This window comes from Taudactylus pleione, unplaced genomic scaffold (assembly GCF_031769625.1).
Source record: "Taudactylus pleione unplaced genomic scaffold, aTauple2 ptg000530l, whole genome shotgun sequence".
In the NCBI taxonomy this organism is placed as follows: Eukaryota; Metazoa; Chordata; class Amphibia; order Anura; family Myobatrachidae; genus Taudactylus; species Taudactylus pleione.
The window spans coordinates 39,434-56,708 of record NW_028284932.1 but is presented as its reverse complement, the minus strand read 5'-3'; the positions used below and the strand labels follow the sequence as shown (position 1 = coordinate 56,708).

The 17,275-nt window shown below is 43.5% G+C and overlaps 1 protein-coding gene across 1 annotated transcript in view; it reads right to left on the bottom strand.

The window, feature by feature from the left end:
- The window catches only part of TBX22 (T-box transcription factor 22), a 49,814-nt gene that overhangs the window by 8,697 nt on the left and 23,842 nt on the right, over positions 1 to 17,275 (bottom strand). Inside the window, exons 6-7 of the mRNA XM_088450841.1 lie at positions 16,200 to 16,264; positions 16,030 to 16,115 (exon numbers count right to left, since the gene is read on the bottom strand). Coding sequence (XP_088306967.1) covers positions 16,030 to 16,115; positions 16,200 to 16,264 — 151 coding nt within the window. The remainder of the gene's footprint in view (positions 1 to 16,029; positions 16,116 to 16,199; positions 16,265 to 17,275) is intronic.

The window sequence follows — 17,275 nt, the reverse complement described above, 5'->3', positions numbered from 1 at the left end:
CTGTACATTATATACTGCTGGGCTCCCTCCTCTGTCCTGAGCACTGGGATGTAGGGGATGATATATTGCAGTGTATACAGTATATAATGTAATTATATAACACAGAGCACATAGGGACCCTCACACCTGTACATTATATTCTGCTGGGCCCCCTCCTCTGTCCTGAGCACTGGGATTTAGGGGATGATATATTGCAGTGTGTACACTATATAATGTAATTATATAACTCAGAGCACATAGGGACCCTCACACCTGTACATTATATACTGCTGGGCTCCCTCCTCTGTCCTGAGCACTGGGATGTAGGGGATGATATATTGCAGTGTGTACAGTATATAATGTAATGTTATATAACACAGGGCACATAGGGACCCTCACACCTGTACATTATATACTGCTGGGCTCCCTCCTCTGTCCTGAGCACTGGGATGTAGAGGATGATATATTGCAGTGTGTACAGTATATAATGTAATGTTATATAACACAGAGCACATAGGGACCCTCACACCTGTACATTATATACTGCTGGGCTCCCTTCTCTGTCCTGAGCACTGGGATGTAGGGGATGATATATTGCAGTGTGTACAGTATATAATGTAATGTTATATAACACAGAGCACATAGGGACCCTCACACCTGTACATTATATACTGCTGGGCTCCCTCCTCTGTCCTGAGCACTGGGATATAGGGGATGATATATTGCAGTGTGTACAGTATATAATGTAATGTTATATAACACAGAGCACATAGGGACCCTCACACCTGTACATTATATACTGCTGGGCCCCCTCCTCTGTCCTGAGCACTGGGATGTAGGGGATGATATATTGCAGTGTGTACAGTATATAATGTAATGTTATATAACACAGAGCACATAGGGACCCTCACTCCTGTACATTATATACTGCTGGGCTCCCTCCTCTGTCCTGAGCACTGGGATGTAGGGGATGATATATTGCAGTGTGTACAGTATATAATGTAATGTTATATAACACAGAGCACATAGGGACCCTCACACCTGTACATTATATACTGCTGGGCTCCCTCCTCTGTCCTGAGCACTGGGATGTAGGGGATGATATATTGCAGTATGTACAGTATATAATGTAATTATATAACACAGAGCACATAGGGACCCTCACACCTGTACATTATATACTGCCGGGCTCCCTCCTCTGTCCTGAGCACTGGGATGTAGGGGATGATATATTGCAGTGTGTACAGTATATAATGTAATTATATAACACAGAGCACATAGGGACCCTCACACCTGTACATTATATACTGCTGGGCTCCCTCCTCTGTCCTGAGCACTGGGATGTAGGGGATGATATATTGCAGTGTGTACAGTATATAATGTAATGTTATATAACACAGAGCACATAGGTACCCTCACACCTGTACATTATATACTGCTGGGCTCCCTCCTCTGTCCTGAGCACTGGGATGTAGGGGATGATATATTGCAGTGTGTACAGTATATAATGTAATGTTATATAACACAAAGCACATAGGGTCCCTCACACCCGTACATTATATACTGCTGGGCCCCCTCCTCTGTCCTGAGCACTGGGATGTAGGGGATGATATATTGCAGTATGTACAGTATATAATGTAATTATATAGCACAGAGCACATAGGGACCCTCACACCTGTACATTATATACTGCTGGGCTCCCTCCTCTGTCCTGAGCACTGGGATATAGGGGATGATATATTGCAGTGTGTACAGTATATAATGTAATTATATAACACAGAGCACATAGGGATCCTCACACCTGTACATTATATACTGCCGGGCTCCCTCCTCTGTCCTGAGCACTGGGATGTAGGGCATGATATATTGCAGTGTGTACAGTATATAATGTAATGTTATATAACACAGAGCACATAGGGACCCTCACACCTGTACATTATATACTGCCGGGCTCCCTCCTCTGTCCTGAGCACTGGGATGTAAGGGAAGATATATTGCAGGGTGTACAGTATATAATGTAATTATATAACACAGAGCACATAGGGACCCTCACACCTGTACATTATATACTGCTGGGCTCCCTCCTCTGTCCTGAGCACTGGGATGTAGGGGATGATATATTGCAGTGTGTACAGTATATAATGTAATGTTATATAACACAGAGCACATAGGTACCCTCACACCTGTACATTATATACTGCTGGGCTCTCTCCTCTGTCCTGGGCACTGGGATGTAGGGGATGATATATTGCAGTGTGTACAGTATATAATGTAATTATATAACACAGAGCACATAGGGACCCTCACACCTGTACATTATATACTGCTGGGCCCCCTCCTCTGTCCTGAGCACTGGGATGTAGGGGATGATATATTGCAGTGTGTACAGTATATAATGTAATTATATAACACAGGTAACATAGAGACCCTCACACCTGTACATTATATACTGCTGGGCTCCCTCCTCTGTCCTGAGCACTGGGATGTAGGGGATGATATATTGCAGTGTGTACAGTATATAATATAATGTAACATAACACAGAGCACATAGGGACCCTCACACCTGTACATTATATACTGCTGGGCTCCCTCCTCTGTCCTGAGCACTGGGATGTAGGGGATGATATATTGCAGTGTGTACAGTATATAATGTAATGTTATATAACACAGAGCACATAGGGACCCTCACACCTTTACATTATATACTGCAGGGCTCCCTCCTGTGTCCTGAGCACTGGGATGTAGGATATGATATATTGCAGTGTGTACAGTATATAATGTAATGTTATATAACACAGAGCACATAGGGACCCTCACACCTGTACATTATATACTGCTGGGCTCCCCCCTCTGTCCTCAGCACTGGGATGTAGGGGATGATATATTGCAGTGTGTACAGTATATAATGTAATGTTATATAACACAGAGCACATAGGGACCCTCACACCTGTACATTATATACTGCTGGGCTCCCTCCTCTGTCCTGAGCACTGGGATGTAGGGGATGATATATTGCAGTGTGTACAGTATATAATGTAATGTTATATAACTCAGAGCACATAGGGACCCTCACACCTGTACATTATATACTGCTGGGCTCCATCCTCTGTCCTGAGCACTGGGATGTAGGGAATGATATATTGCAGTGTGTACAGTATATAATGTAATGTTATATAACACAGAGCACATAGGGACCCTCACACCTGTACATTATATACTGCTGGGCTCCCTCCTCTGTCCTGAGCACTGGGATGTAGGGGATGATATATTGCAGTGTGTACAGTATATAATGTAATTATATATCACAGAGCACATAGGGACCCTCACACCTGTACATTATATACTGCTGGGCTCCCTCCTCTGTCCTGAGCACTGGGATATAGGGGATGTTATATTGCAGTGTGTACAGTATATAATGTAATGTTATATAACTCAGAGCACATAGGGACCCTCACACCAGTACATTATATACTGCTGGGCTCCCTCCTCTGTCCTGAGCACTGGGATGTAGGGGATGATATATTGCAGTGTGTACAGTATATAATGTAATGTTATATAACACAGAGCACATAGGGACCCTCACACCTGTACATTATATACTGATGGGCTCCCTCCTCTGTCCTGAGCACTGGGATGTAGGGGATGATATATTGCAGTGTGTACAGTATATAATATAATGTAATATAACACAGAGCATATAGGGCCCCTCACACCTGTACATTATATACTGCTGGGCTCCCTCCTCTGTCCTGAGCACTAGGATATAGGGGATGGTATATTGCAGTGTGTACAGTATATAATGTAATGTTATATAACACAGAGCACATAGGGACCCTCACACCTGTATATTATATACTGCTGGGCTCCCTCCTCTGTCCTGAGCACTTGGATGTAGTATATGATATATAGCAGTGTGTACAGTATATAATGTAATCTTATATAACACAGAGCACATAGGGACCCTCACATCTGTACATTATATACTGCTGGGCTCCCTCCTCTATCCTGAGCACTGGGATGTAGGGGATGATATATTGCAGTGTGTACAGTATATAATGTAATGTTATATAACACAGAGCACATAGGGACCCTCACACCTGTACATTATATACTGCTGGGCTCCCTCCTCTATCCTGAGCACTGGGATGTAGGGGATGATATATTGCAGTGTGTACAGTATATAATGTAATGTTATATAACACAGAGCACATAGGGACCCTCACACCTGTACATTATATACTGCTGGGCTCCCTCCTGTGTCCTGAGCACTGGGATGTAGGGGATGATATATTGCAGTGTGTACAGTATATAATATAATGTAATATAACACAGAGCACATAGGGCCCCTCACACCTGTACATTATATACTGCTGGGCTCCCTCCTGTGTCCTGAGCACTGGGATGTAGGGGATGATATATTGCAGTGTGTACAGTATATAATATAATGTAATATAACACAGAGCACATAGGGACCCTCACACTTATACATTATATACTGCTGGGCTCCCTCCTCTGTCCTGAGCACTGGGATGTAGGGGATGATATATTGCAGTGTGTACAGTATATAATGTAATGTTATATAACACAGAGCACATAGGGACCCTCAAAAACAGTATATTATATACTGCTGGGCTCCCTCCTCTGTCCTGGGCACTGGGATGTAGGCGATGATATATTGCAGTGTGTACAGTATATAATGTAATCTTATATAACACAGAGCACATAGGGACCCTCACACCTGTACATTATATACTGCTGGGCTCCCTCCTCTGTCCTGAGCACTGGGATGTAGGGGATGATATATTGCAGTGTGTACAGTATATAATGTAATGTTATATAACACAGAGCACATAGGGATCCTCACACCTGTACATTATATACTGCTGGGCTCCCTCCTCTGTCCTGAGCACTGGGATATAGGATATGATATATTGCAGTGTGTACAGTATATAATGTAATGTTATATAACACAGAGCACATAGGGACCCTCACACCTGTACATTATATACTGCTGGGCTCCCTCCTCTGTCCTGAGCACTGGGATGTAGGATATGATATATTGCAGTGTGTACAGTATATAATGTAATGTAATATAACACAGAGCACATAGGGACCCTCACACCTGTACATTATATACTGCTTGGCTCCCTCCACTGTCCTGAGCACTGGGATATAGGGGATGATATATTGCAGTGTGTACAGTATATAATGTAATGTTATATAACACAGAGCACATAGGGATCCTCACACCTGTACATTATATACTGCTGGGCTCCCTCCTCTGTCCTGAGCACTGGGATATAGGGGATGATATATTGCAGTGTGTATAGTATATAATGTAATGTTATATTACACAGAGCACATAGGGATCCTCACACCTGTACATTATATACTGCTGGGCTCCCTCCTCTGTCCTGAGCACTGGGATATAGGATATGATATATTGCAGTGTGTACAGTATATAATGTAATGTAATATAACACAGAGCACATAGGGACCCTCACACCTGTACATTATATACTGCTGGGCTCCCTCCTCTGTCCTGAGCACTGGGATGTAGGGGATGATATATTGCAGTGTGTATAGTATATAATGTAATGTTATATAACACAGAGCACATAGGGACCCTCACACCTGTACATTATATACTGCTGGGCTCCCTCCTCTGTCCTGAGCACTGGGATGTAGGGGATGATATATTGCAGTGTGTACAGTATATAATGTAATGTTATATAACACAGAGCACATAGGGACCCTCACACCTGTACATTATACACTACCGGGCTCCCTCCTCTGTCCTGAGCACTGGGATGTAGGGGATGATATATTGCAGTGTGTACAGTATATAATGTAATGTTATATAACACAGAGCACATAGGGACCCTCACACCTGTACATTATATACTGCTGGGCTCCCTCCTCTGTCCTGAGCACTGGGATATAGAGGATGATATATTGCAGTGTGTACAGTATGTAATGTAATGTTATATAACACAGAGCACATAGGGACCCTCACACCTGTACATTATATACTGCTGGGCTCCATCCTCTGTCCTGAGCACTGGGATGTAGGGCATGATATATTGCAGTGTGTACAGTATATAATGTAATTATATAACACAGAGCACATAGGGACCCTCACACCTGTACATTATATACTGCTGGGCTCCATCCTCTGTCCTGAGCACTGGGATGTAGGGCATGATATATTGCAGTGTGTACAGTATATAATGTAATGTTATATAACACAGAGCACATAGGGACCCTCACACCTGTACATTATATACTGCTGGGCTCCCTCCTCTGTCCAGAGCACTGGGATGTAGGGGATGATATATTGCAGTGTGTACAGTATATAATGTAATGTTATATAACACAGAGCACATAGTGACCCTCACACCTGTACATTATATACTGCTGGGCTCCCTCCTCTGTCCTGAGCACTGGGATATAGGGGATGATATATTGCAGTGTGTACAGTATATAATATAATGTTATATAACACAGAGCACATAGGGACCCTCACACCTGTACATTATATACTGCTGGGCTCCCTCCTCTGTCCTGAGCACTGGGTTGTAGGGGATGATATATTGCAGTGTGTACAGTATATAATGTAATGTTATATAACACAGAGCACATAGTGACCCTCACACCTGTACATTATATACTGCTGGGCTCCCTCCTCTGTCCTGAGCACTGGGATATAGGGGATGATATATTGCAGTGTGTACAGTATATAATGTAATGTTATATAACACAGAGCACATAGGGACCCTCACACCTGTACATTATATACTGCTGGGCTCCCTCCTCTGTCCTGAGCACTGGGATGTAGGGGATGATATATTGCAGTGTGTACAGTATATAATATAATGTTATATAACACAGAGCACATAGGGACCCTCACACCTGTACATTATATACTGCTGGACTCCCTCCTCTGTCCTGAGCACTTGGATGTAGGGGATGATATATTGCAGTGTGTATAGTATATCATATAATGTTATATAACACAGAGCACATAGGGATCCTCACACCTGTACATTATATACTGCTGGGCTCCCACCTCTGTCCTGAGCACTGGGATGTAGGGGATGATATATTGCAGTATGTACAGTATATAATGTAATTATATAACACAGAGCACATATGGACACTCACACCTGTACATTATACACTACCGGGCTCCCTCCTCTGTCCTGAGCACTGAGATGTAGGGGATGATATATTGCAGTGTGTACAGTATAAAATGTAATGTTATATAACACAGAGCACATAGGGACCCTCACACCTGTACATTATATACTGCTGGGCTCCCCCCTCTGTCCTCAGCACTGGGATGTAGGGGATGATATATTGCAGTGTGTACAGTATATAATGTAATGTTATATAACACAGAGCACATAGGGACCCTCACACCTGTACATTATATACTGCTGGGCTCCCTCCTCTGTCCTGAGCACTGGGATGTAGGGGATGATATATTGCAGTGTGTACAGTATATAATGTAATGTTATATAACTCAGAGCACATAGGGACCCTCACACCTGTACATTATATACTGCTGGGCTCCATCCTCTGTCCTGAGCACTGGGATGTAGGGGATGATATATTGCAGTGTGTACAGTATATAATGTAATGTTATATAACACAGAGCACATAGGGACCCTCACACCTGTACATTATATACTACTGGGCTCCCTCCTCTGTCCTGAGCACTGGGATATAGGGGATGATATATTGCAGTGTGTACAGTATATAATATAATGTAATATAACACAGAGCACATAGGGACCCTCACACCTGTACATTATATACTGCTGGGCTCCCTCCTCTATCCTGAGCAATGGGATATAGGGGATGATATATTACAGTGTGTACAGTATATAATGTAATTTTATATAACACAGAGCACATAGGGACCCTCACACCTGTACATTATATACTGCTGGGCTCCCTCCTCTGTCCTGAGCACTGGGATGTAGGGGATGATATATTACAGTGTGTACAGTATATAATGTAATTTTATATAACACAGAGCACATAGGGACCCTCACACCTGTACATTATATACTGCTGGGCTCCCTCTTCTGTCCTGAGCACTGGAATGTAGGGGATGATATATTGCAGTGTGTACAGTATATAATGTAATGTTATATAACACAGGGCACATAGGGACCCTCACACCTGTACATTATATACTGCTGGGCTCCCTCCTCTGTCCTGAGCACTGGGATGTAGGGGATGATATATTGCAGGGTGTATAGTATATAATGTAATGTTATATAACACAGAGCACATAGGGACCCTCACACCTGTACATTATATACTGCTGGGCTCCCTCCTCTGTCCTGAGCACTGGGATGTAGGGGATGATATATTGCAGTGTGTACAGTATATAATGTAATGTTATATAACACAGAGCACATAGGGACCCTCACACCTGTACATTATATACTGCTGGGCTCCCTCCTCTGTCCTGAGCACTGGGATGTAGGGGATGATATATTGCAGTGTGTACAGTATATAATGTAATGTTATATAACACAGAGCACATAGGGACCCTCACACCTGTACATTATATACTACTGGGCCCCCTCCTCTGCCCTGAGCACTGGGATGTAGGGGATGTTATATTGCAGTGTGTACAGTATATAATGTAATGTTATATAACACAGAGCACATAGGGACCCTCACACCTGTACATTATATACTGCTGGGCTCCCTTCTCTGTCCTGAGCACTGGGATGTAGTGGATGATATATTGCAGGGTGTATAGTATATAATGTAATGTTATATAACACAGAGCACATAGGGACCCTCACACCTGTACATTATATACTGCTGGGCTCCCCCTCTGTCCTGAGCACTGGGATGTAGGGGATGATATATTGCAGTGTGTACAGTATATAATGTAATGTTATATATCACAGAGCACAAAGGGACCCTCACACCTGTACATTATATACTGCTGGGCTCCCTCCTCTGTCCTGAGCACTGGGATATAGGGGATGATATATTGCAGTGTGTACAGTTTATAATGTAATGTTATATAACACAGAGCACATAGGGACCCTCACACCTGTACATTATATACTGCTGGGCTCCCTCCTCTGTCCTGAGCACTGGGATATAGGGGATGATATATTGCAGTGTGTATAGTATATAATGTAATGTTATATAACACAGAGCACATAGGGACACTCACACCTGTACATTATATACTGCTGGGCTCCCTCCTATGTCCTGAGCACTGGGATGTAGGGGATGATATATTGCAGTGTGTACACTATATAATGTAGTTATATAACACAGAGCACATAGGGACCCTCACACCTGTACATTATATACTGCTGGGCTCCCTCCTCTGTCCTGAGCACTGGGATGTAGGGGATGATATATTGCAGTGTGTACAGTATATAATGTAATGTTATATAACACAGAGCACATAGGGACCCTCACACCTGTACATTATATACTGCTGGGCTCCATCCTCTGTCCTGAGCACTGGGATGTAGGGGATGATATATTGCAGTGTGTACAGTATATAATGTAATGTTATATAACACAGAGCACATAGGGATCCTCACAACTGTACATTATATACTGCTGGGCTCCCTCCTCTGTCCTGAGCACTGGGATGTAGAGGATGATATATTGCAGTGTGTACAGTATATAATGTAATTATATAACACAGAGCACATAGGGACCCTCACACCTATACATTATATACTGCTGGGCTCCCTCCTCTGTCCTGAGCACTGGGATGTAGGGGATGATATATTGCAGTGTGTACAGTATATAATATAATGTTATATAACACAGAGCACATAGGGACCCTCACACCTGTACATTATATACTGCTGGGCTCCCTCCTCTGTCCTGAGCACTGGGATGTAGGGGATGATATATTGCAGTGTGTACACTATATAATGTAATGTTATATAACACAGAGCACATAGGGATCCTCACACATGTATATTATATACTGCTGGGCCCCCTCCTCTGTCCTGAGCACTGGGATGTAGGATATGATATATTGCAGTGTGTACAGTATATAATGTAATGTAATATAACACAGAGCACATAGGGATCCTCACACCTGTACATTATATACTGCTGGGCTCCCTACTCTGTCCTGAGCACTGGGATGTAGTGGATGATATATTGCAGTGTGTACAGTATATAATGTAATGTTATATAACACAGAGCACATAGTGACCCTCACACCTGTACATTATATACTGCTGGACTCCCTCCTCTGTCCTGAGCACTGGGATGTAGAGGATGATATATTGCAGTGTGTACAGTATATAATGTAATGTTATATAACACAGAGCACATAGGGACCCTCACACCTGTACATTATATACTGCTGGGCTCCCTCCTCTGTCCTGAGCACTGGGATGTTGGTTGATGATATATTGCAGTATGTACAGTATATAATGTAATGTTATATAACACAGAGCACATAGGGACCCTCACACCTGTACATTATATACAGCTGGGCCCCCTCCTCTGTCCTGAGCACTGGGATGTAGGGGATGATATATTGCAGTGTGTACAGTATATAATGTAATGTTATATAACACAGAGCACATAGGGACCCTCACACCTGTACATTATATACTACTGGGCCCCCTCCTCTGCCCTGAGCACTGGGATGTAGGGGATGATATATTGCAGTTTATACAGTATATAATGTAATGTTATATAACACAGAGCACATTGGGACCCTCACACCTGTACATTATATACAGCTGGGCCCCCTCCTCTGTCCTGAGCACTGGGATATAGGGGATGATATATTGCAGTGTGTACAGTATATAATGTAATTTTATAACACAGAGCACATAGGGACCCTCACACCTGTACATTATATACAGCTGGGCCCCCTCCTCTGTCCTGAGCACTGGGATGTAGGGGATGATATATTGCAGTGTGTACAGTATATAATGTAATTATATAACACAGAGCACATAGGGACCCTCACACCTGTACATTATATACTGCTGGGCTCCCTCCTCTGTCCTGAGCACTGGGATGTAGGGGATGATATATTGCAGTGTGTACAGTATATAATGTAATGTTATATAACACAGAGCACATAGGGACCCTCACATCTGTACATTATATACTGCTGGGCTCCCTCCTCTGTCCTGAGCACTGGGATTTAGGGGATGATATATTACAGTGTGTACAGTATATAATGTAATGTTATATAACACAGGGCACATAGGGACCCTCACACCTGTACATTATATACTGCTGGGCTCCATCCTCTGTCCTGAGCACTGGGATGTAGGGGATGATATATTGCAGTGTGTACAGTATATAATGTAATGTTATATAACACAGAGCACATAGGGACCCTCACACCTGTACATTATATACTACTGGGCCCCCTCCTCTGCCCTGAGCACTGGGATGTAGGGGATGATATATTGCAGTTTATACAGTATATAATGTAATGTTATATAACACAGAGCACATTGGAACCCTCACACCTGTACATTATATACAGCTGGGCCCCCTCCTCTGTCCTGAGCACTGGGATATAGGGGATGATATATTGCAGTGTGTACAGTATATAATGTAATTTTATAACACAGAGCACATAGGGACCCTCACACCTGTACATTATATACAGCTGGGCCCACTCCTCTGTCCTGAGCACTGGGATATAGTGGATGATATATTGCAGTGTGTACAGTATATAATGTAATTTTATAACACAGAGCACATAGGGACCCTCACACCTGTACATTATATACAGCTGGGCCCCCTCCTCTGTCCTGAGCACTGGGATGTAGGGGATGATATATTGCAGTGTGTACAGTATATAATGTAATTATATAACACAGAGCACATAGGGACCCTCACACCTGTACATTATATACTGCTGGGCTCCCTCCTCTGTCCTGAGCACTGGGATGTAGGGGATGATATATTGCAGTGTGTACAGTATATAATGTAATTATATAACACAGAGCACATAGAGACCCTCACACCTGTACATTATATACTGCTGGGCTCCCTACTCTGTCCTGAGCACTGGGATGTAGTGGATGATATATTGCAGTGTGTACAGTATATAATGTAATGTTATATAACACAGAGCACATAGTGACCCTCACACCTGTACATTATATACTGCTGGACTCCCTCCTCTGTCCTGAGCACTGGGATGTAGAGGATGATATATTGCAGTGTGTACAGTATATAATGTAATGTTATATAACACAGAGCACATAGGGACCCTCACACCTGTACATTATATACTGCTGGGCTCCCTCCTCTGTCCTGAGCACTGGGATGTTGGTTGATGATATATTGCAGTATGTACAGTATATAATGTAATGTTATATAACACAGAGCACATAGGGACCCTCACACCTGTACATTATATACAGCTGGGCCCCCTCCTCTGTCCTGAGCACTGGGATGTAGGGGATGATATATTGCAGTGTGTACAGTATATAATGTAATGTTATATAACACAGAGCACATAGGGACCCTCACACCTGTACATTATATACTACTGGGCCCCCTCCTCTGCCCTGAGCACTGGGATGTAGGGGATGATATATTGCAGTTTATACAGTATATAATGTAATGTTATATAACACAGAGCACATTGGGACCCTCACACCTGTACATTATATACAGCTGGGCCCCCTCCTCTGTCCTGAGCACTGGGATATAGGGGATGATATATTGCAGTGTGTACAGTATATAATGTAATTTTATAACACAGAGCACATAGGGACCCTCACACCTGTACATTATATACAGCTGGGCCCCCTCCTCTGTCCTGAGCACTGGGATGTAGGGGATGATATATTGCAGTGTGTACAGTATATAATGTAATTATATAACACAGAGCACATAGGGACCCTCACACCTGTACATTATATACTGCTGGGCTCCCTCCTCTGTCCTGAGCACTGGGATGTAGGGGATGATATATTGCAGTGTGTACAGTATATAATGTAATGTTATATAACACAGAGCACATAGGGACCCTCACATCTGTACATTATATACTGCTGGGCTCCCTCCTCTGTCCTGAGCACTGGGATTTAGGGGATGATATATTACAGTGTGTACAGTATATAATGTAATGTTATATAACACAGGGCACATAGGGACCCTCACACCTGTACATTATATACTGCTGGGCTCCATCCTCTGTCCTGAGCACTGGGATGTAGGGGATGATATATTGCAGTGTGTACAGTATATAATGTAATGTTATATAACACAGAGCACATAGGGACCCTCACACCTGTACATTATATACTACTGGGCCCCCTCCTCTGCCCTGAGCACTGGGATGTAGGGGATGATATATTGCAGTTTATACAGTATATAATGTAATGTTATATAACACAGAGCACATTGGAACCCTCACACCTGTACATTATATACAGCTGGGCCCCCTCCTCTGTCCTGAGCACTGGGATATAGGGGATGATATATTGCAGTGTGTACAGTATATAATGTAATTTTATAACACAGAGCACATAGGGACCCTCACACCTGTACATTATATACAGCTGGGCCCACTCCTCTGTCCTGAGCACTGGGATATAGTGGATGATATATTGCAGTGTGTACAGTATATAATGTAATTTTATAACACAGAGCACATAGGGACCCTCACACCTGTACATTATATACAGCTGGGCCCCCTCCTCTGTCCTGAGCACTGGGATGTAGGGGATGATATATTGCAGTGTGTACAGTATATAATGTAATTATATAACACAGAGCACATAGGGACCCTCACACCTGTACATTATATACTGCTGGGCTCCCTCCTCTGTCCTGAGCACTGGGATGTAGGGGATGATATATTGCAGTGTGTACAGTATATAATGTAATGTTATATAACACAGAGCACATAGGGACCCTCACATCTGTACATTATATACTGCTGGGCTCCCTCCTCTGTCCTGAGCACTGGGATTTAGGGGATGATATATTACAGTGTGTACAGTATATAATGTAATGTTATATAACACAGGGCACATAGGGACCCTCACACCTGTACATTATATACTGCTGGGCTCCATCCTCTGTCCTGAGCACTGGGATGTAGGGGATGATATATTGCAGTGTGTACAGTATATAATGTAATGTTATATAACACAGAGCACATAGAGACCCTCACACCTGTACATTATATACTGCTGGGCTCCATCCTCTGTCCTGAGCACTTGGATGTAGGGGATGATATATTGCAGTGTGTACAGTATATAATGTAATGTTATATAACACAGAGCACATAGGGACCCTCACACCTGTACATTATATACTGCTGGGCTCCCTCCTCTGTCCTGAGCACTGGGATGTAGGGGATGATATATTGCAGTGTGTACAGTATATAATGTAATGTTATATAACAGAGCACATAGGGACCCTCACACCTGTACATTATATACTGCTGGGCTCCCTCCTCTGTCCTGAGCACTGGGATGTAGGGGATGATATATTGCAGTGTGTACAGTATATAATGTAATGTTATATAACACAGAGCACATAGGGATCCTCACACCTGTACATTATATACTGCTGGGCTCCCTCCACTGTCCTGAGCACTGGAATGTAGAGGATGATATATTGCAGTGTGTACAGTATATAATGTAATGTTATATAACAGAGCACATAGGGACCCTCACACCTGTACATTATATACTGCTGGGCTCCCTCCTCTGTCCTGAGCACTGGGATGTAGGGGATGATATATTGCAGTGTGTACAGTATATAATGTAATGTTATATAACACAGGGCACATAGGGATCCTCACACCTGTACATTATATACTGCTGGGCTCCCTCCTCTGTCCTGAGCACTGGGATGTAGGATATGATATATTGCAGTGTGTACAGTATATATAATGTATTTATATAACACAGAGCACATAGGGACCCTCACTCCTGTACATTATATACTGCTGGGCTCCCTCCTCTGTCCTGAGCACTGGGATGTAGGGGATGATATATTGCAGTGTGTACAGTATATAATGTAATTATATAACACAGAGCACATAGGGACCCTCACACCTGTACATTATATACTGCTGGGCTCCCTCCTCTGTCCTGAGCACTGGGATGTAGGGGATGATATATTGCAGTGTGTACAGTATGTAATGTTATGTTATATAACACAGAGCACATAGGGACCCTCACACCTGTACATTATATACTGCTGGGCTCCATCCTCTGTCCTGAGCACAGGGATGTAGGGGATGATATATTGCAGTGTACAGTATATAATGTAATGTTATATAATACAGAGCACATAGGGATCCTCACACCTGTACATTATATACTGCTGGGCTCCATCCTCTGTCCTGAGCACTGGGATGTAGGGGATGATATATTGCAGTGTGTACAGTATGTAATGTAATGTTATATAACACAGAGCACATAGGGACCCTCACACCTGTACATTATATACTGCTGGGCTCCATCCTCTGTCCTGAGCACTGGGATGTAGGGGATGATATATTGCAGTGTGTACAGTATAATGTAATGTTATATAATACAGAGCACATAGGGATCCTCACACCTGTACATTATATACTGCTGGGCTCCCTCCTCTGTCCTGAGCACTGGGATATAGGGGATGATATATTGCAGTGTGTACAGTATATAATGTAATGTTATATAACACAGAGCACATAGGGACCCTCACACCTGTACATTATATACTGCTGGGCTCCCTCCTCTGTCCTGAGCACTGGGATGTAGGGGATGATATATTGCAGTGTGTACAGTATATAATGTAATGTTATATAACACAGAGCACATAGGGACCCTCACACCTGTACATTATATACTGCTGGGCTCTCTCCTCTGTCCTGAGCACTGGGATGTAGGGGATGATATATTGCAGTGTGTACAGTATATAATGTAATTATATAACACAGAGCACATAGGGACCCTCACACCTTTTCCAGTTGCCGTTTCGTTATCACAAGATGATTCATTTCTCTGTTTGTCCCTAATAATCCCACAATGTGTCAGGAAATCCTCTTACCAGGTGTCTCGCTCCCAATAGCCTTGTATTCTAGGGCAAGAGATGGTCTCCAGGGGTAGGTCTCCAGAAGCCCGTCCAGGACACCTCTGTAACAGAATAAGCCATATTACCGGTTGCAGGTCTCTACGATGCAGCCCTGCTATATAGATCACCAGCCACAATGCCGTTACCTGTTCCTTCCAGGATCCCTGAAGCCCTTTGCAAAAGGATTTCTGTCTATCTTCAGCTTCGTTATCTGCAGAGAAATCCATAGCAAATGAAGCGGATGTAATCCTCGTTATGTGCTCTCAGAGACCGATAGGCTGCCCGGCGATAGGCACATTTATTATACATTTTATTTATGTATTACGCAAGTTATTGTCAATGAAATATTTATTTACATCCTTTCTTGTAACTTGCTATGGCCAATATCTCCACTTCTAACAACCTGCACTTTAATAACTATACCCTTAGGAGATATAGAAATGGAGATAGTTAAAGTACCAACCAATCAGCTCCTGTCACTTTAGGAACTGTGTTTAAAACATGACAGCTAGGAGCTGATTAGTTGGTACTTTATCTCTCCAAGGCTTAGTACATCTCCCCCTATATTGTCTATAAACGCTGGAAAAGTATTCATTCAGCTGTAATGTAATCATCCAGCCAGATAAAGATAGGGATCATCTGGCCAGTTACAGTATAGAGAGGGAACATCCGGCCAGCTACAGAGAGGAATCCTCCGGCCAGCTACAGAGAGGGACCATCCGGCCAGCTACAGAGAGGGACCATCCGGCCAGCTACAGAGAGGGACCATCCGGCCAGCTACAGAGAGGGACCATCCGGCCAGCTACAGAGAGGGACCATCCGGCCAGCTACAGAGAGGGACCATCCGGCCAGCTACAGAGAGGGACCATCCGGCCAGCTACAGAGAGGGACCATCCGGCCAGCTACAGAGAGGGACCATCCGGCCAGCTACAGAGAGGGACCATCCGGCCAGCTACAGAGAGGGACCATCCGGCCAGCTACAGAGAGGGACCATCCGGCCAGCTACAGAGAGGGACCATCCGGCCAGCTACAGAGAGGGACCATCCGGCCAGCTACAGAGAGGGGTCATCCGGCCAGCTACAGAGATGGACCATCCGGCCAGCAACTCAGAGGTACCATCCGGCCAGCTACAGAGAGGGACCATCCGGCCAGCTACAGAGAGGGACCATCCGGCCAGCTACAGAGAGGGACCATCCGGCCAGCTACAGAGAGGGACCATCCG